Genomic DNA, 24,748 nt, shown 5'->3' on the forward strand with positions numbered 1-24,748 from the left:
TGTTTACAGTTTGGGGTGACGTTCCATAAGATGACAGTGACAACGTATTTTTAGAAAATGGTTAAGTGGGATGGAAAATAAACATGCTTGCATCAGAATTACTCATTGCTACTTTGACATATGTCTACTGGAATCCGTATTTTACTTGTATTTAGATATAATTTGAGAAGGGTTTATTTATATATTTATTCACAAGAATTACAAAGTGCTCATCGAATTTATTTGACTAAACCACTATTTCGTGAATATTGTGATTTTATTTAAAGACAATCTGGATGATACCATTGTCATACATCATTACAGTTAGCACATCGGCACATTCCAGGATATTGGCATATCAGCACTTTCAGGACTGGAAATTATTTGGAACACTATACTTTATGAGAACCGTATATTCATCAATACATAATAACAATATTAATGCGCACATAGCACCGACCAACGACCTTTGAACTCTCTCACGCGCTCGAAGTTAGTTTGAAAAATATTTGTTAATTTGGTCTACTTTTAAAAATGAAATTTAGAGTCTGATTATAAATGAATGCATATTGCAGCAGAAAATTTTCCATTTGGTCTGGAATCGATGGATTTTTGTTTGTATGTTGATCCAACTCAATTCTGCTTTTCTGATTCTGTTGGACTGGATTATTGGGTCAATTCAGTGCAATAAGGAGAATGTGATTACAGCTGGAAATGTACTCGCAAATTCCAGTACAGTTTCAGTGTGGATCAGGTTTTTCAAGACATGTCATTTGGATTTACAGAACTAAGAAAGTACACACTGAGGAAAATCAAGATGCATAAGTGTAAGTATATTTATTACTATTCTTATTACCAGTCAAATAAGACACGTTTATGCCCAGTCACTTTCATCTCGCTGTTGGAAGGACCCCAGCTTCAACATGTAGTCTAGAGTGTGCGTCTTCTATCACTATCATAACATTGTGTCAAAATAATTACACGGGGAAAAATTCAAAGCACTGTTGTGTGACAGTCTATTTAGCCAGTGAAATTAATACTTTATCTTCGCCTTTGCTTATTGGCTTAGATGCTCTTAGTGTCCTACCTAAACCTTCAGTTGCATATTTCTCGAGTCTAGTATTCTGGCGGACTTGTAAAATGATACGTCTCTGAAAGTTATGCGATAGTACTTGGCTTCAATTTGACTTTCTATGCTATGTTTTTATAGACACTAAAGAACACTGGTCATATACTGAACCACTCTATTTACGAAAAGATATGAATATTTCTCCTAAATAACTGCTTCAATAATCAGAACGGTATTTCCAATTATTGCGTCTCTCATGTCTGTTGTTGACATTGCGACTATCACATTCATTCGTGTGCTTGTTTGAAAGTTTCGTTCCTGACTCGGTAAACTCGTCCACATCGTTAACTTTATAATCTATACATTCAAATGGACGAAACCGTTTGGTTTAGTTCATTCACAAATAAATCTAATCAACCAACACCTAAATCGTCTACTACACGAGTGTACATGGTTTGTTTACAAAGTAGTTCCTAATACACTATACTATTTTAAGCACACTTTTCGTGCACGTGCGTGCAATAGCAAGGTGCTCAGCATCGGAGAATACTGCCCAATTGTCATACTATAAAGTTAACGGATACAAAAAGAAACATATAATAATAGCCTATATTGTGACGATTGGATTGTACGTTCTCTTTTCTTGACCATGTTTAGTACCTGGCCACCACTGTAAAAGTCCATGGCGATCGATACTTTTTTCTGGAAGTTACTTGGCGACATTTAAGGTACATTCAATAATCAGGATTGTACAGACTTTGGTTAAACAACAGTAGTATTATATTTCAAAACAACAATTTTTATTTAATTTAAGACGAGTGAATGCGCGTACATAACCTGTATGACTTTTACTATGAAAAAATTGCATTTCGCACATTCTTTTCTTTAAAAGAACTGAAATCGTGTCCTCTGAAATCAAAAGACATATAAATGTAGACCAACACTTCAAGTTTGATCAATACGCGCAATCCACGATTTTCATAGAGTCCTGTTTCACTTTTACCTAACCTAAATTGGCAAGCCAAATAGGATATTTCGGTAACTAGTCAAAGTTTTGTCTTCATATTGGTGATTCAATGACGTCATTCACATAGCAGTGACGTTATATACATAACGGCTAATTTGGAAACTCTCCCCCGCCGAAATGCGGTGATTGGTTAGCAGCTTCACAACGTTGCATCATTGATAAAAAGTAATTATATTCTGTTATACTCCAACTGAAACATCCTTGCATTTTAGAACAAACGTCGTTTGTAAATAATGGCCATTATTATATGCTCATTTTCTTCTCCGTTAACTTTGCATTGTCAGAATCTTTAATATTTTACGATACTGAACTCGCGGGAAACTTCATATTGCACTCATAAAGGAACTACTTTCTTTGTAAACAAACAATGGACGCAGACGCTGGCACTTTTGATTTGTAAACAAATCATGTACACTCGCATAGTTGGCGCTTTACGTTTTGGTTGATTAAATTTGTTTCTGAATGAAGTAAAGCAGATGTTTCGTGGACTGCCACATACCAGCTGCTTTGGCACATTCCGCGCTAACTTGTTTGATACAATGTTTCGGATTTAGGCTAGCTATACAGTAGACGCCAGAAAGGGTCCATACAAAAAAAAAAAAACAAAAAAAAAACATGGAAGTGACAAAGAATAAGCTTTCTTATTTAGCTGGTAATAAGAATGGCAAAAAAATATACTTACAGTTTTACATCCTGAATTTCCTCAAAATGTACTTTCTTAGTTCTGCAAATCCGAATTACATGAGCCATGTCATAGGTTCTCGACCTTGATTACACATTTCGAAATTGTATTGTAATTTCGAATATAAGTGCAATTACATCCTCCTTACTGCACTCAAAATGAAATAAGCATTAAATTCCATAGCGTCTTTTTGATAATTGCAATTGAAAGACTTCATATTTTTCCAACATTATGATTTCCAACATTCATTGACAGAAACAGAAACACATTTGCAGATGTCAACACGCTTCTGCCTTTGCTTCTCTTCAATCCGGTGTATTTCGTCTGGAATTGTCACATATAAATCCAGTCCATAATCACAAAATTTCGTAGAATCGTCAAAATACCGAAATCTATTCATTCCAGATCAAATGGAAAAGCTGTTGCAATGCGCATTCATTCACAATATGACTCCAAATTTCAATTTTAAGTAGACCAAAACCCCATTTTCCTTCGAAAGTTATGTCTAGCGCGCGACTAAGTTCAAATTTATCTGGGCGGAGTTATGTGCGCAGTAATAATGTTGTTGTTGTGTAATGATGAATCTGTGCTTGTGTATTTAGTTTGGAATACGGCATACTTTCTGTAACTTTGTTTGTTGTAGTGTATTTTGTTAATATACTTAAGCATTAGGTAGAATAAGAAAATGAGCATATAATAAAAAGGTTACAGCATTTGTATGGGAAAATATGAACTCGTTTTGTCCAATGAATATACTTCACTCCCAAGGTCGTGCAGTATTCCATCCGAAAAACTCGTCCATATTTTCCCATACGAATGCAGTAACCTATAATTCTGAAATGCCCTCACGTCTGTGCTTGTTATTACGCCATAATAACTTCATAACGTCACCATTAATACATGACTTGCCATCAGTAACGGCAATGCAAGCAGTATTTGCAAACAAATAAAACAAAGGAATTTCTTCGATTTTTTGTCGTTACAAACTTGCATGAGTAATATTCAAAATAAAATGTGCAGGTATTTATATTCTTGTTAAAATGTCGTCGATTGTTATTTTCAGAATCTATGGTGTTACAAGACTCCGCTCTTCACACATCTAGCCTGATGTTCTTCTGCAAACCAAATGACTAACTTAGGAGCGGAGACTATGCCATACTGTTTAAATGACTCAGGGGTAAAAACGTCCTTCCGGCAACGATATGTTCTGAAAGAATATAAGCAATGAGGAGCGCGAGATTACGTACTTTCACTAAGATGGAACGATTAGAGTTGTCTGCGGTCTCACGATCACATGAAAGTGTGACGCAGTTATCAGATTATTGGAATATCCTCGTCTCCTTTCCGGTGCAAGTCGAATAACATCCGGCTAGATGTGCAAATAACAAATCTCTTATAAACGATAGATATTGAAAATAAAACTCTACATTTTTACAGTTAATAAAATACCGGCACTTGCAATTTATTGTTATTCCTGCAGCTTTGTAATGAATAAATCCAAGAAATCATCCGGTTTCAATGGCCTGAAACTATCGCTTACGTTGCTGTTAGTGATGAAACTTCATGTAGTCATTGTTACGTCAATGAAGTTGTTATGACGTAATAGTAACCCTAGAGTTTAGTGCATTACAAAATGGCTATTATTTACATCCGATTTTCTTTTTCTATCATGCGATGGATAAAGCCGAGGAGGTTTCCATTGTTGTCATAGAAAAGAGTCTGCTCGGAAGGCCTCAGGTTTTTCTCCGAGACACAAATATTCCTTGGATGCATGTCCGAGTAATAATTTACAAAATAATGATACCTTTTGTTCGTTGGAAATTTGTCAGCCACAAAACATCCTACGCCTTTCCATTGGCATGGATGCCCAAAAAAAATTCCTCGTATGTATATACTGTCCATTCTGAACCACCCTTGAAAGTATAGTTGTTAAAGCATCATAATAACTTCAATGATGCGAAAATTAACTAGATGGCTTGTCATCACTAATAGCAACAAATATAACACTATCAGGATACTGAAACCGAGTTCTTAAATTTTTAATCACACAGTTGCATGATTAGCATTTTAAAAAAAGTGCAGTTACTTCGCTGATTGTTGCAACGTCGTCTCGTATTTTTTAAAAAGATATCTATCAGTTTTTAAAAAAAGAATCTGTACTTGCATATCGTCCGCCCAAACCTTACCAGTTTGAGATGTAGCACTACGATTATTGCGAGTCTCTTTCTGCGAGTCGAAGTTATTCGACTCGTATCGGAAGAGACGAGGATGCTCCGAATGAAAGAACCCACGATCCATTCAGACAACTTCGGCTATTTGATAGTAGCAACCAACATGTTACGATTAAACGAATAGTTCCATGCATTCGCAACTTCTCGGTTAATCTTTGTTTTGTAAATAGCCAAGGTGGTCCGAACGGCAGTTATTGGCATACATTTAAGGTACGATCCGTATGACTGATCTCGAAGTTTCAAATAAGAAGAGTGCTATTTCCAGCGATTCAGATATTCGGGTTACTCTGTTGTCATCGTTTATCATCACTGTAAACCAGTAAAAGCTTCAGTAGAATTTCTCGAAATCAGTCACAAAAATTCTAGAGAATGATGACAGTGATATGTTACCAGTAAAACGCCTCTTCAAACTAATATGCAAGTCCAAATTCTGGTCTAAGATTGGATGAATGTGTGTGTGTGTGTGTGTGTGTGTGTTGAATTTTGAACGTAGCTTTAAACAAATTTCAGTCATATCGCTACGATGTCTGCAGTGTGTCAGTTGATAGTGATGTCTAGCACCGGGGCATCATGCTGCAGACATGTAGCATCATGTCCCACCGAGTCACATTTATCTTGACACCAGGACGACCATTCCTAACACTAACCTCTTAATGTTAGCGGCTAGCGAGGCAGCTGTAGGTACCACTTTTATAAGTCTATATGGTGAATTATGTCCTACAAGATAAAGCTTGATTATTTTCAAAAACGTTTGCTTTCATATTGGGTGATGATTGTCATTAAGAGGGATCGATCTTGACCTATTTATGTGAATAGGAAAACGAATGTATTGAAACATTTGCTATATTATTGGCCTAAATATGTATTATACTTCAATCTTAAAATTTTTTCAACAGTTGTGAAATTTAAAAATTTATTAAATGACCGCTACAAATATATAAAAAATAACTGAATTACTTAAATATAAATTAAAGCTTTCTTAGAACAAACAACATTTCTTTGAACTTGCTTGGTACTCTCGAAACCCATTAGCATGAAATTTAAGAACTGGCTGAAAAAAACAAAACAGAAAGTGGTACTCTGTTTACATCTATGTCGCCAAAATTTAAAACGCATATGGACCAACCAAAGTTTAAAAGATAATTGAGGTTCTTCTGTTCTGACTTTATGGTCATTGAACTAACAAAATGTCCCCCCTCCAAAAAAAGTAAAAAAGTAGTCGAGTTTTAATTCAGTGAGAGAGAGAAATGGGATAGACTGTGAAAGCACGTAATACTTTACAATTTTTGATTCGTACTAGTGGTTTCGTACCGGTGGAAGCGTGCGCGCTGTGAGTGTGTGTGTCCTGTCGTCTGTTTTCATTGTACAATCTGTGCCGGATTAAGACCTTTTAGGGCCTAACAACTGAAAATATGATGGTGCCCCCCCCCCGCCACAATGAAACTACAACAAAAAAAAACAATATTAAAAGCTAAGAAGGTGGGAAAATACCAGTGTTGCCATTATTCCAAATCAAAATACCCGTATATGCAGATCGAAATGGTCATATATAATTTATTTAAGTTATCATCAACGCTTAATTTGAATTTTTTATGGTGTCCCTGTTGGGCTGGTGACCTAAGCACGTGCTCAGTGAGCTTAATGGGTAATCAGGCACTGTGTGCAAGTTTCTAACATGTAGTAATAGTCTATTATCAGAAAGAGAGAAAAGTTATAGATAGTGTTTGTAAACTATATATAAAGCAACATACGACTTGATCTTTTCAAATGCAACGAATTTATTTTTCATGGTCATATGCAACATCATTCAGCACTTCAAAACAAAACAACGGAAAAGACAAAATATACAGAAACAATAAAAATGGAACAACCTGTTTTACCTACGATTAAAAATCGTGCCAAACCACTGTTCCTTTGCATGCATGCATGCATGCATATATGTATGTGTGTATGTATGTATGTATGTATGTATGTATACAATTATGTACGTACATTATACATAAAACTTGTATATGTACTTGGCCTTTTTTGAGATCAGCGCAGAAAATTAAGAAAACTGTACCTCACAAAGCGCAATTACAAGATGCCGTTAAATTGACAAGTTACCAGCGTTTTCCTCACCCCACAATGCATCAGCTGAAAATGGATGCGGATATATGTCTTACATAGCCTAGCGTTTAAAACGTCCATCTTCGAAGGGACTGCCGATGACAAATGCTATTTAATGCAACTTCAATATACATGTATTTTAAAGTACTAGTGAAGCAGAAAATATTTAAAGAATTTTGATTCATTTGAAATCACACACACCCATAATAGCACTAACGTCAGCGTATGACAAAACCATATGAAACGTCCACACTTTCCGGATAAGGAAAGTTGCAGTTTCACTGAAATGCGAAGTCAAAGATAAATACAACTTAATGGACATATTCGTAACTCAAATTGAACCCGAACATTTTCCATGCCTCATTTCATGAAACTCAACTTGGAAATATCGTACAATCAAAAGAAAAACTTGCAAATGAACCGTGGTCATTGGCAGAAAATGGATTCCACGCCAGCAGTCAGTGGTAGTCAGAATGGAGACCAACTTGATCAGATGATGGATTCCATGCCGAAGTGTAAAGGACTCTAAATGGAGATAATATCCATTGACTGCAAGCACGAATTTGTTCACTTCGCACTGAGTTAAAATTTTGTTTTCTCACATAACATTGGAAACACTGCAAAAATATCGCTAGATCAGTGGTTTGTCCTCCAAGTCTGGGGAAAACTTTGGTCTACATTTCCAGCACTCAAGATTAATTATGAAATGTTTCTATGCACATTACTTTTCTCATCACAGCTAGGTTTAGAAAACATCACCACAAGTCAGGTCGTTTAGTTTCCATCATGTTTTGCAGTCCGGCCCAAATTTTAAATCACGAACTTTTAGTCTTTTGATAAGTCTAAGACTCTGGTTTGATTTGCATGGGTCCTTGCAATTTTGAAGTTTTTGTCTCAGACGTTTTTTGAATTTCCTGTAGTTTTCTGGAAAAGAATGAATAGAGAAAAATAAATAAGGATGAGATTCTAATTCTTCAAACATGACGTAGCCTCATCCAAACAACCTTTTCCTTCTATTTGTGTTTTAGTCTTGTTGTAGCTTTCTCTTTAGGCATGAATTATATCACTGTTCTTAATAGTTAGATATATATGGGGTGTGTATATATATATATATATATATATATATATATATATATATATATATATATATATATATATATATATATATATATATATATATGAGGGAATGACGGATGTATGGTTGTGTCTGTGCATACATACTAATGTTTGAATGGATGGATGGATGGAATTTGGCAGTATGAAAGATGGTTATGTATGTACATTCACGTCTACTTTATTGTGTGATGACTTGTACGGACATTTACATACAAATGTACAAGACTATCAGGAAATATTAGCTGCTTACTTGTGCTAGTCGTTCCCAGTACAGTTGTATTGTCTATCTGTTGTCTAAACTGCTCGGAAGGCGCCGTTTCTTGTTTTGACGTCAGAACCTTATTTTTACCGGCTGTGAAAACAAATTAAAGCAAAATTAGATCAAACGTGACATTTTAATGTAAATAATAATAATAATAATATTAATAATAATAATAATAATAATAATGCCAGTGTTATAAAAAAAATATAAATCAATATTACAGAACTTGACGTGGTATCTATATATTCGGATTATATGATTATATGCATATATTGGTTTGACAAATATTGGCAGTAATTACACACACACACACACACACACACACACACACACACACACACACACACATACATACATATGTACGTAAGTGCGTACGTGCGCGCGCGTGTGCGTGCGTACACAAGTTCACATACATGCTTGACTTGATGTGTACACAATAGTAAGGGTTCTTTAAAAGCAGTTCTTAGGACATAATACTAATCATGATATTAATAATAAAATTCGCTTTCAAGCAGGGAGTAGCCAGCAAACTACTTACATCTAGTTATTTTCCATCTAAAGATTTCCACTGTCTTTTTTCCAATATCTTCAAAAGCTACAAAACCATCTTTCCTGCCAATGTGGCGATACACCAGGTACTCGTCTTTAGTGCTGAGACAAACGTTGTTAGTGCTTTTAGTTGTTGCATCGGTATTAGCCTCGTCTGCGTGTTTATCTGGACATTTTGTACCTGTGGAGAAAGAAATACACCGACTTTTTATATATAAAAAAAAGTTCTGAAATATGGAGTCTTTTCTTGTCTTTCAAACTCTCTTTATTATCTTTTTCACTCTGTATGTCTGACGAATAATTTGGTTTTAACATAGCTGTGATAGTCAACATATCTACCTATGTAACCGTAAACAAGAAAATAATCGAGAGATAAAAAGGTTGGTATTTTCGCCTCATTGCCTGACGATTTTTACAAGAGAACGAAAGGTATATAGGCACATTTTACCTTTTCCTTTCCTCCTTTTATCCTTACAATGCGATCTTTTCTTAGGGCATGTTTTACAGCATTTTCCAGGCTCTTTCCTTGGTCTTTTACACTTAAGCTTGTGGTCTGGAATGCATTCTTCTTTTTCACAATCAATTTTTCCATTCTGAAAATGAAACGTTTATATTTTCAAAACAATTTCTCTTCTTTTAAGAGCACGAGCGCTTTACTGGTTTGCGCGTGTGTGTGTGTGTTTATGTGTGTATGCGTGTGTGATTTGGATTTTTAACGTAGCTTTAAAAAAAATTCAGTCATATCGCTACGATGTCTGCAGTGTGACTATTTATAGTGATGTTAGCACGGGGGCATCATGCCACAAACATGTAGCATGATGTCCCACCCAGTCATATTATCCTGACACCAGGCCGACCAATCCTACACTAACCTCTTAATGCTGAGCGCCAAGCGAGGCAGCTGTTAGTACCATTTTTGTAAGTCTTTGGTATGACTCGGCCGGGGATCGAATCCACGACCTCCCCTGTAAAAATGAATCGCATAAAATGTGGGAGACAAATACTTTAAAAAATGTAAACATGAAGTACAAGAAATAAAAATAGTAAAATGTTAACATGTTATTTACCACTTTATTAAAAATTCAATTTGAAGGCAGATAAATAAAATCCTGAAACTATATAGCAAAGTTTCTTATATAAATCCAAGATTGTCCCTGTTGGAACAAGATCATAAAGGTTCTTCAAGAAGTAAACATACAAGACTTCTGTCTAACGGAATGGAAGTGGACACACTCGACAACAATAGAAAGAGAAAGTCAGATCTTTAAAAATCTCTTTTCTTTTACTCTGCTCCTTCCTCTGCTACTGCTGGTGTAGCTACTACTACTACTACTACTGCGACTGCCACTGCCGACAATACTAATCACATCTACTATTATTTAGAATACGACTGTAATTTATACCACAAATTTACCAGTGTTTGAAAGATAACAATATCCTTATTTATTTATTTATTTATTTATTTAGTTTGAAAACAAAGAAGAAAATATCCTTGAATCGATATTTATCAAATACTGGCAGACAGCTGGAAGATTTTGGAACGAGTAAAGTGGGCAGGGAGAGTAAACAACATTGGAACATAAAACAGAAATCAAAGGAAGAACGCTATGAAAAGTATGTTTTCAAATTGGAGTTGAACACTATATCTGAAAACCTAATGAAAATATATGTCGGAAAGACTGGCTTAATTTGATGTTCAAGAAATTTAAAGAAGACAAATATATTAATTGTCGGACATAAAGATCCATTGTCAATTACAATACCATGAAAACAGAACAAAAACGGTATTTATTACGCTGTTCTCCCGTCTGTCCCAGCGGGGAGTGCAATATCAGGCATACATTCGGAGTCCTTTATGGGGGATAAGTCATTCAGACGAACATTTAGTCTAGACCTTGAGTTACTGCAATCATAAACGATGTACCCCCTCTTGCGTAGAAATGCAGAGAGCTATTTACCAGATTAAAATTACAAGGAACTGCATTTATGGAAAGGTATTTTATTTCCATCTGACAATGTTTAATCTTTTACCTCTTGGATTTCTCACGACATTACCATGCAAACAATGAATTAAGCTACACATCTGGCTCAAAATACAACAATGACAAATCCCTTGCAGTTAAATTGACGCTGAATTGAAATAATATATAACTAACGCTCAGCTCGTGCATTGTCAGTATTAATGTTTAGATTATGTAGATAAGAATATGTGGCAAATCCAGTCTCCGCTCTAGTCGTATCTCCTGCAGATACAACCGATAACAAAAATAACAAAGAGCACGTCCCTTACTCCATTCGGAACCTTGTTCCTTTCTTAGACGTGTACCAACGAATCGCAGAAAGACGATAGGAAAATTGCTCGGCCACTTCTGTAAGTCGTGATATAAATCTCGGATGTAATTCATCGCTATTGAAAACTATATTTGGCCTGCTTTCGTACAAATGGAGTAATATGGCGGCGGAAAGTGACAAAGTTACAATCTTTGATGTATATTCCTAAAACTACTTTCGAGGTTATTTCACGAGCTGACGGAAATGGCCTAGCGATGTTCCGGTCATCAGAAAGAGACAATTTTGTTTCTAATGATGGAAAAATCTAAGGCGGTTCCGATTGTTTTACCCTTCTCATCCAAACTTCGTCCATTTTGAAACAGTGGTTTCGTACTTTCACATTAGTGATTATTACATTAGCAAATGACGAGATTTTTCATGACATTGTTATGCCACTAATGTGGCAATACTATGTCAAAATTTGAATTTGACACGCGTAAAATAAACTCAATTAAGTAGCGCAATCTTGCATTACAGCATAAACTCTTCATTCTCATTGTCAAATGCATCGGTGCCGGTCATAATCATCCCTTTTTATTTACCTAAACAAAATTCAATCAGGCACATAATGGATCATATTCTGACACGTTATGCAATAAAACTATTTTACAAAAAATATCGATGCGACAACCCTGGTAGAAGTTTCTTGGAAAAGAATTTATTGATTTATGTCGTATTACAGAAAATACCGAGCATGTCCTGATTAAAGCTCACATGTTGAAATATTATTCAGAATTTGAAGGAAAAGGTACCGGTTACTCTTATTATATCTTGTTTGGCTAAATTATATTATTCAGTAGAATATACTTTTTGAAAATATCGCATCGATTGCTGGCAGAGCGTCATGTTCATCTCTTTTCTCGATTTCAGCGTAATACAATGCATCATTCTATTGTTTCTCCACGGTAGAGCGTGAAGATGCGAATGTTCGCATATGATTAATATGAAGAAAGACAATCCATTAAATGAGACAATTAATTTTAAAAAATATAAAATCTTTTGGGGCATATAAATTAAATTATAATTTGAAGATTAAGGTTTCTAACGACATCGCCTAGATAAATAAAGTTGCTGTCATCTGTCCGCTGAATCAAATCAGACCTTGAAACAGGAAAAGCTAGTCTGTCATTTGGTTGCTTAAATAAGTCATTTGTTATAATCGACAAAGAAATTACCTCTGGTGTCCCAAGTATTAATATATATGGAAGCTTGAGTGTTCTCCACAGTAAATACAATGTATGTATGTATGTATGTATGTATGTATGTATGTATGTATGTATGTATAACATGCTGTAGTCAGATTCTACTTTTGCGCCATATCATAACAAGCAATATAATATATGAAACACTTAATTGTTAGAAGACTCGACCGTGCTAAGTAGGCTCCCATAATAAACCTATGGAAATATCATGACATTAGAAATTCAATAACTCTGAATTTTTGGATGTTCATGAAGAAACCTGTATTTATCAGTATAGATTTATCCTTAATGCACGCTTCCGTGCAGAACAAAACCGCGACATTGTTTGGATCTACATATATTTGAAAGATATGTTTTTCGATTCATTACCAAAGAGTCAGATGCTAATTTCAGCAATGAGTTTTCCAAACTCAAGTCTGTAAAAGGACTGAAATTACATCAACCAAGCATTGTCTCTATTTTTATAAGTTCCAACTTCGATAAGCTCTGAACGGATTCATCGACTAAAATTTCAGTTTCATTATTAATCCATCCTGGCCGGCCAAACCCATGTATATTCTATTGTATGTTTAGCCATTTATAGAATGGTTCACATTCGTCCATCTCAATAGTACCTTGAGTCCTAGCGTTATATGTAAAAAAAAATATAGTACAATTCTCTCTTATTTCAATTAGGATTTTTGCAGTTTAATTTTTAGCAAAGTGCATACAACACTTATGCTGAAGTTAACAAAGATACTCTATGAGGATAACTTCCTTGTGGAAGATAGTCCCCTATTCTTCGTCAATGATCTGCTTTTGTGGACTTCCCGCTGAGTCAAAGATATAGAGATGCAGTACGCGTACTTAAAGCAGACTCATCAATCTATAATACCTGATGATGGAGAAAAACCCTGCCAAACAGTGAATTAAAGAACTTTATTCACATAATACTTTCGTTATCTAATAAATATAGGCCAATTACACACTGGGAACCTGTTAACTAGGTTCTGGTGCGGAAAGGGTAATTTAATATCCGGGTATTCAAAAGTGCATTCTTCGTTTTGGGTTAAGTAAAAACTTGATTTTACCTTAAGAATATTAGTGGATTTGAAGTCTCACCTTGGATTAATATAAAATAAGCAAAGTCTAAGACGCGCGCCGCTGCTTGTCTTCTCATGGTGTCATGTCTTATCTGAATGATTTATTGCGTGAAAATATGCAGATCTAATGTAATGCGATATGTGAGCGTTGTTAGTGCAAAGTAAATTAAACTACATTACACGATATATACTTTGATTTTTTTTAGGTAGAGTATTGTGCATTTTTGTGAATAATAATTTCCTGTATTTATTTATGACTTGATTGTATCTATTTATGCAATATTGCTTTATTATTGAGTAGATATTGAGATCAATATAACTGACAGGAGATCTTTGGTATTTTTCCTAGTGCTCAACTTAAAGTGCTATTCAGATAACCCTCTCAGTTGCTTCGACATTCCCCTGCCAATACAAGCTTTGATCCAGCAGACATTGCATAAATACTGTAAACTTGTCTTTATTTCGCCAAATTTAAAGCAAACATGACCCCAAAAACATAAACAAAAAGAAAACAACAAAAACAAAACAAAACACTCCCCCCCCAAAAAAAAAAAAAAAAAAAAACAGCAACTGGAAACTCAGAGCTGAACCTGAGGTTAGATAGTTTGTGCAAGCAACGGCGTTGTTTGCAATTTCAACCTGAGCAACTTGTGTTCAGTTATCTTGTTTTTGTCGAACTTAGGATAAAATATCAGTTGAGCTTTGGTCGCGCAAATGACATCACACGATAATAACTGCAACTGCATTAGTTGATAACTGCAGCGAAGGGTCGCATATTTATTCGTGGTATATAAAATAAAGCAATCTGATGACCGAAGTCCCCACCTTTGTTTCCACTCAACTGTCTTCACTCGCGAACGAGACGGTTTTCACAGTTGTGTCTTGTTTGTTTGGCCAATGGTGTCTATTCTTTGTTAGTTTTCAGTGTTTACATTATCTGCTCTGCATGTGATTCTGTTGACAGAAGTTGGTATGCAGTAGTTCTCCGTACAGTTTATACATAAATAAAAGTAACCAGATCTGATCACATGGTTACGTTCTGACCAATGGAAATCTTGATTGTTTTACTGCGTGAAAGATTATGTTGGGTCACAAGGTCGAGAAAAATTTACTCGCGATCCCAGTGCTTGGTAAAGCAGGTTTATGTATATTCGTGTGAAAAGGGGAAATCTCTACACATGCAGCAGTGGGTGATAAAGGATTAGTGTCCATGACTTTGCGACCATGACATAATGATAGAGAGAGAGAGTTCAATTTACCGTGCACGTGCAAGTAATACACTCCTTGAGGCCAAATGGGGCAATGCTAGGATGCCATACAGAACCGTTTCTTTTAATTCCACCTGACCACGTGCAGTCTGAAAAATAAAAACGTAAAAACATAATTCTCTCATTATAGTACCGACATGTACATATCTAGGAGAGAGAGATCGTGCTTACTGTGTTAAGTTATGATTGTTCAGTCACTTTCCGACCTTATTCATTTTAAGCTGGGTGTTAGAATGCCAAATAAAACTAATTCTTACGATTAAATTGAACTAACATATATAATTCATCTCTAACTATACAGATTTACGAAACAAAATGAAGCTGGTGCTGAAGAAAATTAACAATAGAAGAGTTGAGAGACATTAAGGTTAATCACATCAGGCACTAAGTTAAACCAGATATGCATATGTTCACGAGCAAGGATTCAGCTCTCCTGGTGTGTTTGAACAAACAATTCGGTAAAAGTTAACAATATCTGTTCTATGTATTAATGAATCTTGCTTCTTCCCACGTATTACCTTTAGATGTGGAATCTATATTCCAAATTCATTTAAATTTACAGATTTGGTCGACATTATTTGCTATTGTTATTATTGCACCATGTTCATTTTGTTACGGATCAATCAGTTTAAGTTCAGATTGTATATAATTAAATGTAGTTCATAATCTCTCTAGACAGTGAGCATGCACCCTTTGGTCTTAATAAATAGGAATATAGCTTTATTGTTTGTATTAATATGCAAACAAATCTAAAACTGCATCTTAATAATTGTATTAGTGCTCATCAGATCCAGGTCACTGAGGAGAACGACGACAAAAAGTTTAGCACCTTTTACTGTTTTAAAGCACCAACATGACACTGAGTGGTGAAAGGGAAACAATTTTGACATGTCCTAACCATTATGCGGATCATAAGCAATGCCATCGGGAAATTGTGCTTTTAAGAACATAGGACATCATTATTCTCGACTAAATATTGACTAATTGTCAGGCAATAAGTTAAAATGAAGTTTGTGTATTTGCTTGTTTGTAACCTGGTTTGAAGAGATTCAGGAAACAGTGCTTGGTAATATGCTGCTTATCACTAGTGTACTGATGTGTCCAATATAGCTTGCTTGATAAGAGAGAGGGTGCGGGTGGGGGACAATCAAAATGTCTTATGAGGTAACAAAGGAGTTGTCTTTGGAACGGAAAGGGTCACATTGTAATGGATTTTCATACAAGTTTTCTTTTAATATTGTTATGTCTTTTAATTTTGCTCCTAATTTTACTTTGATTGTTGTCGTTTTATGTGGCCAAAATCCTATAAATGAGATTTTTAATCACATAATCTCAATTTCTTACCGCCATCCTCTACAATTTGCAAGCCATCGCGACTCGAGTTTTGAAGAATCGTGGAATCCGTCTGTGATATGTCTGTGTCATCTGTAATATAATATCCAATCCGTTTGTTTTTCTCAATAAAAATACTTAAAATACACACCATGCAACGTGTGCCCAATTCACCTGTTAGTTCGTGCAGTAGAACAACACGTCCCTGATTTTTCCTGGTTAGTTTGTGCAAGACGACAACACGTGACCTCTGTCATGTTTGCCAATTAGTTCGTGTATTAAGACGATACATGAACACAGCACTCGGCGATAGTTCGAGAGTTACGAGTGCTAGTTCGTATAAATGTGCGTACGTGAAGAAGGATATATTCATTTTCTGCTTGTCACTAGTTTCATAAATATTTAAAAATTGTCATTTTTATACAGAAGTAAACTTGCTGTGATTAGACATGTATTTACTATTATATCAAGAAACAAAAAACCAGAATAATAACCATGTGCTTACAACACCCCCACCCCACCTGCACATAAACAAACAACCAAAATAGTGCCAAAAAAGACGCGCATTTTAATACAAAATTAAATCTGGCCTGTTAGAATGGACCCTACAAGCGGTTTAGGAAAACGTGAGAATATTATTTTCAAATATGACACTTTTTTTATTTTATCCCGCCTGCATATTGGTACCTATCAAACTAACCTACATGGTCAGTCATGCAATTCAAATGTAAAATAAATTATTGGTATGTTGTTATATGACGCCATCAATGTCAGTTATCGGAGTACTACACCACACACACCCACCCCACCACCACCCCGTTGTTCTATTTATTCGGGTTTTATGACGTGGTCCTCATTTTACTGGTCCACAAGCTCCAGTACTTTTGTATGGTGTTTCATCAAGTTGAGTACCTCAGTTTGAAAGGCAAAAGGTTCGACACTAAAATGATGCTTTTTGTTCGAATAGTATAAAAATTATAATTTTCTGCAAAATGTTTCCTGTCGTTCCAAAATGTAATAGGAATGTGGAAGACAGCCGAGTTCTTTCACTGCGTCAAATATGGCGATCTTTTGTAAAGGAAATATTTCATAAAAATGCGGTATGTGGAACCTTGAAATGCTGAATACTGCCCTGCTCATTTATATATATCTAACAAAGCGTCACAGTTGAACTAATATAGATAAACATCAAAACCATTCAAGCTCTAATTAGTCATGCGCTAAATGTAACAAAAAATGTGAAGATATCTTATCCATGATTTGATCAAAGTCTAGGAATTATTTCGATAAAACGTTAGAGTTTTAAATGCATTCATGTTTTATCACAGTACACCTTTTTTGCAACATCAAAGGTATACGTTATAATTTTCACAGATAGAAATAGCCAACCTAGTTCTGTTTATGGTACAATTCAAAAGAAAGTTAAACAAACGGTACGTCAAATCGGATGTAAAAATCATTCAAAGGACATTCACATAATCCAAATGCGCTTGTATATCCTGTCTATTGAGATGAACAGAACTAACTTCAGAAATATTGTTTTATTACGCCATCAATGTCATTTATCAAAGCACAAACCGCTAATTAATTTTGCTTGTATATTTGAAAATGTTTTTCTTCATAGCTTCGTGGTATTTTGACAAGGACCTCAGGTGGCCCAGTGATCTAAAACGCGTGAGTTCTTGTCTCGGGCTCGGCCAAAACTTGCCTGTAGCTTTCCGTGGGTCGTGGTTCTTACCGGGTTTTCTATGAGGCGCCGCAGCGGACAAAAGCTGGTCCAATGAGAAAGTTGCAGTTGAAATTTCGATGTAGTATGTCGATAAATTCAATAAAACGTCTTGGATCAAATTGTATGTTCTTAAAGTTCCATTTTCTAGATCGAAATTTTAGATTTTATATGTTGATTTATACAGTGGTGGTTTAAAGTTGTTTCCTATGTCAACGTTTTACAGCGTATATTTTGAATTACACAGGGATGGTTGAAATTTCAATATCATATGTCGAGAATCCCTAATTCACACACTGATTGTAACTGTTTGTGATGAATGTTCCATTTCATATGGGGAATATTTAGCTTTCCTCTGCTGAATTTCACAACAAGAAGCAACCTCGTTTCAAAATAACGCGGTCCGTTCACGAGAGCGACCTCTAGCGAAGAAATTCAAAGTAATTTTCGACTTGTGAAGGGTAACTTTCAAACTGTAAATGCATGAAGTGTAATGGCGCCTCATAATTGAATACACGAATGATGTATCTTAATACTTGATATTATTTTGAATTGTAAAAGTGGACATTGTGTAATGTTACTTTTAACAACAACACATCATTTCACCATATAAAAATGGAAATTCTGATAAGCGCAATAAAATGTCCAACCACCGCTGTGCAATTCAACAGATACAATCTAAACACTCAACATGCGTAATGGAACGAAACTCTCGACATATGACATTAAAATTTCAATAACCGCCGTGTAATTAAGAAGAAGCAATATAAAAACTCGACATTGGACATCGAATTTTCAACCAGCGCTGTGTAATTCAACTGATGAAATATAAATACTCAGCATATGAAATGGAACTTTCATGATAAACTCCTTGAACCAATACGTAAATTAGGAGTTCTCGACGTATGACATTGAAATTTCAAACACCGCCGTGTAATGCAAACGACACAGTCTAAAACATCGACATAGAAAATATAACTTTTCAACCACAAGTGTTTAATTCAACAGACATAATCTCAAATCTAGACCGAGAAAATTGAACTTTAAGGACAAGGATTTTTGATGCAGCATGTAAACTTGGAATTCTGGACATATGACATTAAAATTTCAACGGCGACTTTCTGATTGGAGCAGCGTTTGTCCCCTACGGCTCCCCATAGTTTTCCGTATTCTTCCTCCAGCTGTTATACTGGCCGCCATGTAAAGTCTACCGTATGTGAAAAATGGCGTTAAACCCACAACAACTTTTGACCCTTTCATTTTAATTACTTTTGAAGATTAAAATCCTTCGATTGTGCAAGGTTTGTTTCTGAAGACGAAACTTTTGTCATAACTAATATTTTCTCCAAAAGAGTTTCTTTTGAGTCATTATTTTTTATTATCGTACTGCGGCATTTTATAATTTTGAATCTGAATAAACGATAGACCCCTAGCAAGCCAAATATTTTCAAGGACAATAGAGAACCACATATAACTCACCCGCACACTGCAGGCAACAATCGTCTGACCTGTTCACGAAAGAAGTGCAAAATGGCGGAATGCTGCAAGTTTTCAAATGACATAAAACATTACCATCCTGAAATGAGAAAAATATTACACTACATCATTATGGCAACAGAGACAAATAATGGTGAAATAATAAGATGTCTTACCATGGAATTCAAAATATTAAAATTTAGAGTAGAACGAAAGTCTTTTTGCTATGAAGCATTTCTAAAGACACCAGCTTAGAAAAAGGAATAGGAAGTCACAATGGCATCCAAATTATATGAAAGTTATTTTTTCAAAAATATATCACGAAAGACATAACAATCTGCGAATAGATTGAATCGCTGCCCATGTCTTGATACAGTATTTTTTTTCCTCGTTGTTAAAGAAAGATGTTTTGTAAGAGATATAACTGAATAATTGTTATCATTATCGGTAATTTGGATGTGATGTAATACTTACAAGACAATCACATAGCACACATTGGGTTTCGCTGTTTGGTCGAATTCCAGTGTTATTTGATGTGAACCTTTCCTCGTGACGGTACTTGATTCCGTCGAACGTACATCCGGCGGCTTGCACCTTTGTCTCGTTTTTCTCCGCCGCCGTTACTGTAGGAGGAAGGTTGTCAAAATCTAAATAAAATAGTGCGCCTGTTTCACCCCGGTGTAAAATGCAAACATGCAATCTAATCTATGATTTTGAGCTGAATTTTACTTTTTAATATTTAATTGCAAAAACTTTGTTTCCATGTGTTTTGTACATTTATACTCGAAATAATAGTATCTAGTACAATTGTTATGTCACACCCCTACGTTCATTTTATCCACAGTTTGACGCATTTTATCATCTTATGGTCATTTAAATTTATTTGTGTTGCTCTAGATGAATACACATAAGCTTGCAATTTATGCATTATAAAAATTAGTAGTTTTTCTTCTTTTATAATTGCGAAGGTTCTAATGTGAAAAAAGGATTTGTTTGTGAAAAAGAATACCAAGTGTCTATCACAAACAGTACCGTGCCAGTCTGAAAATGTTACAGACCGAAGACTATAATTACCCTTTTTCACTGTCTGTATCAAATGTCTACTTTGATTTGATAATAACAATTGGATATGAAGTTTGTACACTTATTGGACGAAACAGGTCTTGTGAATCGGGTGAAGATGACAAAGCATAACCTGTATATATGATGCTTGTTTGGAATGAGGAATAAAAATGATAGCTAGAGGTTAAACTCCATTTAGTGTACGTCTTCTTTGAAGAACACATATGTACAGAAAATAAGGCACGGAATATTCGTATAGATTTTACACGAGGACCGGCAATTTATGTCGTACTTCGATTTATGTTACAACAAGACTACATTTTCTTATTATATTTTCCATTAACGATCATATATGGAGCTTTCTGTTTAAATTTATTTAATTATCTTCATTAGCTAAAAAAAACAATCGTTATTTTATAAACTTCTTTTGTACAGTTTATGAATAATTGCGCTGATAAGTATGATCATCACAAAGGTTATCTGCCCCTGATATGTACGCGGAACTGAGGTAACGCTAGAATAGCTCGCAAATGTGATATATATATATATATATATATATATATATATATATATATATATATATATATATATATATATATATATATATATATATATATATATTGATACTGTGACTTTTTTCAAATAATACTTTATGTAACAAAGACCTGGAAACTTGACAAATGTGATCTCATTAAGGCGTTACATGCTTGGTTTTGTAAAATTATTTTAAAGGTAAGAAAATCATCACCTTGCATCAGTAATGTAAGAGTAGCAGTCAGTTTTCATGTTAACGCAAGAATGGCTGGATTTTGGTAGAGAATATTTTTAAAGTAAGAAAGATAAAGTTTCACACTTTATCTGTGAAATCTTGTATCAGTTGTATCAGAGAGATATTGTTCAAATCTAGATGGTTGATTTTTGTTACGAATATTCTGACTGAATAATGGGATCAACAGTATATGCAAATAGATCAAAATTTAATACATCAAAGAAGGTCATGTAATTCTATCAATTATTGAATATTTAAAGACCTATTTGTTATATACTTCCACATGACTTACTATCATAATTTCGTGGTTTTTGTTGTAGTGGTCGCGAACTTAAAAGTTGGTAGATTTTACATAAATGATAGGACTGATAGGCTTAGCCCTTTTTGTGATAAGCGGTAACGGGAAACGAATTTCACTATTTTGTTTTAACTGTACCTATTTATAGAGGGAAATATGTACAGTTTTACTAATGCACCAGCTTAGTAATTAAATCACTGTTGACATTAAGACCCTCATAATCAATATAGAGACTTAGGTACTAATCAGATTACCCCCACCCACTTTTGAAGGCTCGTAGATGAAGAATAGGTTTGCTGCAACCTCCCGCCTGTTGTAAAATGTCGCCCATGGCCGCAGTAGTTCCGTGATCATCAGCACACAGAGAATGTCTTGGACTTTTAAGAAAGTGAGGTTTATATACAAACTTTAACTTTGTCTTTTAAGGATTTTACCCTTTATTCTGCATCCTTTCATGCATGACCTTTTGCCTAAACGTACGTGGCAGGGTATAACCTCGATTGTGTTGATGTGCTATTAAACCATAAGCATAGATAAAAATAATACAGACAGACGTACATGCATGCATACATGCATACTAACTAGTTTGGCAAAATATTGTACATTTGCATTGTCAAACTTCAAATGATGATGTTATCTTACACTTACCAATTTATACTGTATATCGATCACTGTACACTTGTATGCATTCATCTCTACTAAACTACCCGAAGTAGGGTCTTTAGTGAAATAAATATATCCTGAAAAAATGTCTCAGATACGTGCATTTTAACCGAGCAACGGATTTGTGATCTACGCGTTTTTCAACATGTGACAAATCTACATTCTGAAATTTTTGTCCATAGGTTACTACCTTTGGACAAAAACCTATGGACAAAAATTTGTCCATAGGTTACTACCTTTAACTTTGGGGCCCCGAGTGGCCGAGTGGTCTAAAGCGCTCTTCGTTACGGATCACTGCCATCTCACCTCTGTCTGCGGCGGTTCGAGTCTAAGATTCAGCCAATGTGGGCATGTGAGAAAGCTTGCCAGTAGCTTCTCGTGGGTCGGTGGTTCTTTCCGGGGTTTTCCGGGTTCTTCCTCCACCATTAATACTGGCCGCCATGTATAGCCTATCGTGCTGAAAAATGGCGTTAAACCCCAAAACACCAACAACAACCTTTAACTTTATTCATCATAAAGCAATTAATAGAAGACATTTATTGGCCGGTAAATATTTAGTTTTTCATGGAATCAGACTCGGACATGCAGTCCAACTTCGTTATAATGCAATATTCTTTCTTGGACGAAACGACTTTATGACGACGCTGGCTTATAAAGCGGGGATGGGTGGCTGAACTTAATACTAATAAGGAACATGGTTGATATGATTGACTGATTAATTGATTGACTCTCTGATTGATTGATTCATACAAGTATATAATTTTAATAGAACAAGATGCTTTTTATAATGACATGAAATCCAATGACTTCAGAAAAACTATATGCCATTTTCGTTTTTAACAGCATAGATAGATATAATTAGAATTATTTCATACTCCTTTCTTGCCTACCTTCACATATTGGACAGCACTTTCCAACCGTCATTTTTGGATTTCGACAATCAGGCTTTGGGCACAGCTCATTTACACAACTTACTGAAGGCTCCTGGGAAAAAAGCAGTACTTTATTTAATAAATTAATGAGAATATCAGTTTTCACTCATGCACATATGTCGACATTTTTAAGAATGGACATTATTACTGCCAATTTTATCACAAAAAGATGTCGGTCAAATGAAAAAAAGGCAAATCCATCTACTTTTAGAGCTGGAAATAGATGATTCATCGAAAAGCTAACACCTGCTTTAGAAAATAGTATATATTTTCATATGCTATATTGGTCAATATCTGATTTATTCAACGAAAACAATCAATCGGTCATAAAAGTATCGGGTTTAGATCAGATTATGTCCACTCGTGGGTAGAATAAACTTATTTTTAGACATAAGTTCGCTTTTGCAGGCGCGACGATCTGATAAATTTTCAATAAAATCCGACACTCCGGAACTATGCGGCTATTTGTGGTTCCGATACAGGATATATGCCTTATCGTTAACTGTTCAGGTGATAACATTATTGTTTGAATATTATTAGTTACTCCAGATGTTGTTTGATATTGCACAATTATGTCCGTAAATAGTGAATTTACAAAACGTTAATGTAATGGTGGGGATTGGGGGAGGGGTGACGTATGCTTTGAAAATGGTGAAATGACTAACGGAAATAACAGTCTTAAAGGAGCCATAGATTCGTTCAACTTGACATTCACGTGTCTCCACGTGATTCTACCGCTCCGGTGGCCTAGTGGTTAGAGCGTCCGCCTCGGATACAGGAGGTCGTGGGTTCGATCCCCGGCCGAGTCATACCAAAGACTTACAAAAATGGTACTAACAGCTGCCTCGTTTGGCGCTCAGCATCAAGAGGTTAGTGTTAGGACTGGTAGGCCTAGTGTCAGGATAATGTGACTGGGTGGGACATCATGCTACATGTCTGCGGCATGATGCCCCAGTGCTAGACATCACTATAAACTGCCACATTGCAAACATCGTAGCGATATGACTGAATTTTTTTTAAAGCTACGTTAAAATCCAAATCACATCACATCACAACACCACGTGATTCCCAGCGCAGACAACTGAGTATCTTTTTTTGTGAGGCGTACTAGTGAGACACACTAGGGCAGACCCAGTATGTCGGTTATGCATCAATGTAACCAAAACGTTTTCTTTTGTGATAATGATGTTTACTCATGCGTCGTACACCGAGCATTAAACAGATAAAGAAAACCTAGCAATATACGGCAAAATAGCAATAATGTTTGACGTGATTTTAATCTTAATTGCTATATTTCATGTTCCATAAAATTTGAAAAAGATTCCTTACACTGTAATAAAATATAAATTTTGACAACAAAATTTTTAGATAAGAAAGTTTTATATCTTTTATAAGAAGAGTAGCAATGAGAAGTAAATTTTACTGGAGTACATTTGTGAGGATTTTGTTTTTAAAAAATGGCGTACCAAGAACACAATACGCATAGTCTACCATACGTTTGACAGAGATCTCAGAGAGTCCCATGAGATGCCAGGCTAGACAAATCTAAAGGACGGACCATTTAAATTTCACGAGGGATTTGT

At 35.3% G+C, this 24,748-nt stretch overlaps 1 protein-coding gene across 3 annotated transcripts in view; it reads right to left on the reverse strand.

Annotated features, from left to right (window-relative positions):
* Nucleotides 1-6,746: 6,746 nt before the first annotated feature.
* Nucleotides 6,747-24,748, reverse strand: part of LOC149798984 (chordin-like protein 2) — a 36,914-nt gene continuing 18,912 nt past the window's right edge. Inside the window, exons 3-11 of one of the 3 annotated variants that reach the window (XM_089957903.1) lie at nucleotides 23,124-23,217; nucleotides 19,916-20,088; nucleotides 19,445-19,541; nucleotides 16,252-16,332; nucleotides 14,899-14,996; nucleotides 9,473-9,617; nucleotides 9,014-9,205; nucleotides 8,464-8,565; nucleotides 6,747-8,021 (exon numbers count right to left, since the gene is read on the reverse strand). In XM_089957903.1, the coding sequence (XP_089814029.1) occupies nucleotides 7,882-8,021; nucleotides 8,464-8,565; nucleotides 9,014-9,205; nucleotides 9,473-9,617; nucleotides 14,899-14,996; nucleotides 16,252-16,332; nucleotides 19,445-19,541; nucleotides 19,916-20,088; nucleotides 23,124-23,217 (1,122 nt within the window). In that variant the 3' untranslated portion in view covers nucleotides 6,747-7,881. The remainder of the gene's footprint in view (nucleotides 8,022-8,463; nucleotides 8,566-9,013; nucleotides 9,206-9,472; nucleotides 9,618-14,898; nucleotides 14,997-16,251; nucleotides 16,333-19,444; nucleotides 19,542-19,915; nucleotides 20,089-23,123; nucleotides 23,218-24,748) is intronic. The other 2 variants (XM_089957904.1, XM_089957905.1) reach the window with 2 other exon arrangements.

Source organism: Sinohyriopsis cumingii, chromosome 5 (genome assembly GCF_028554795.1).
Source record: "Sinohyriopsis cumingii isolate HCF-2022 chromosome 5, ASM2855479v2, whole genome shotgun sequence".
Lineage (NCBI taxonomy): Eukaryota > Metazoa > Mollusca > Bivalvia > Unionida > Unionidae > Sinohyriopsis > Sinohyriopsis cumingii.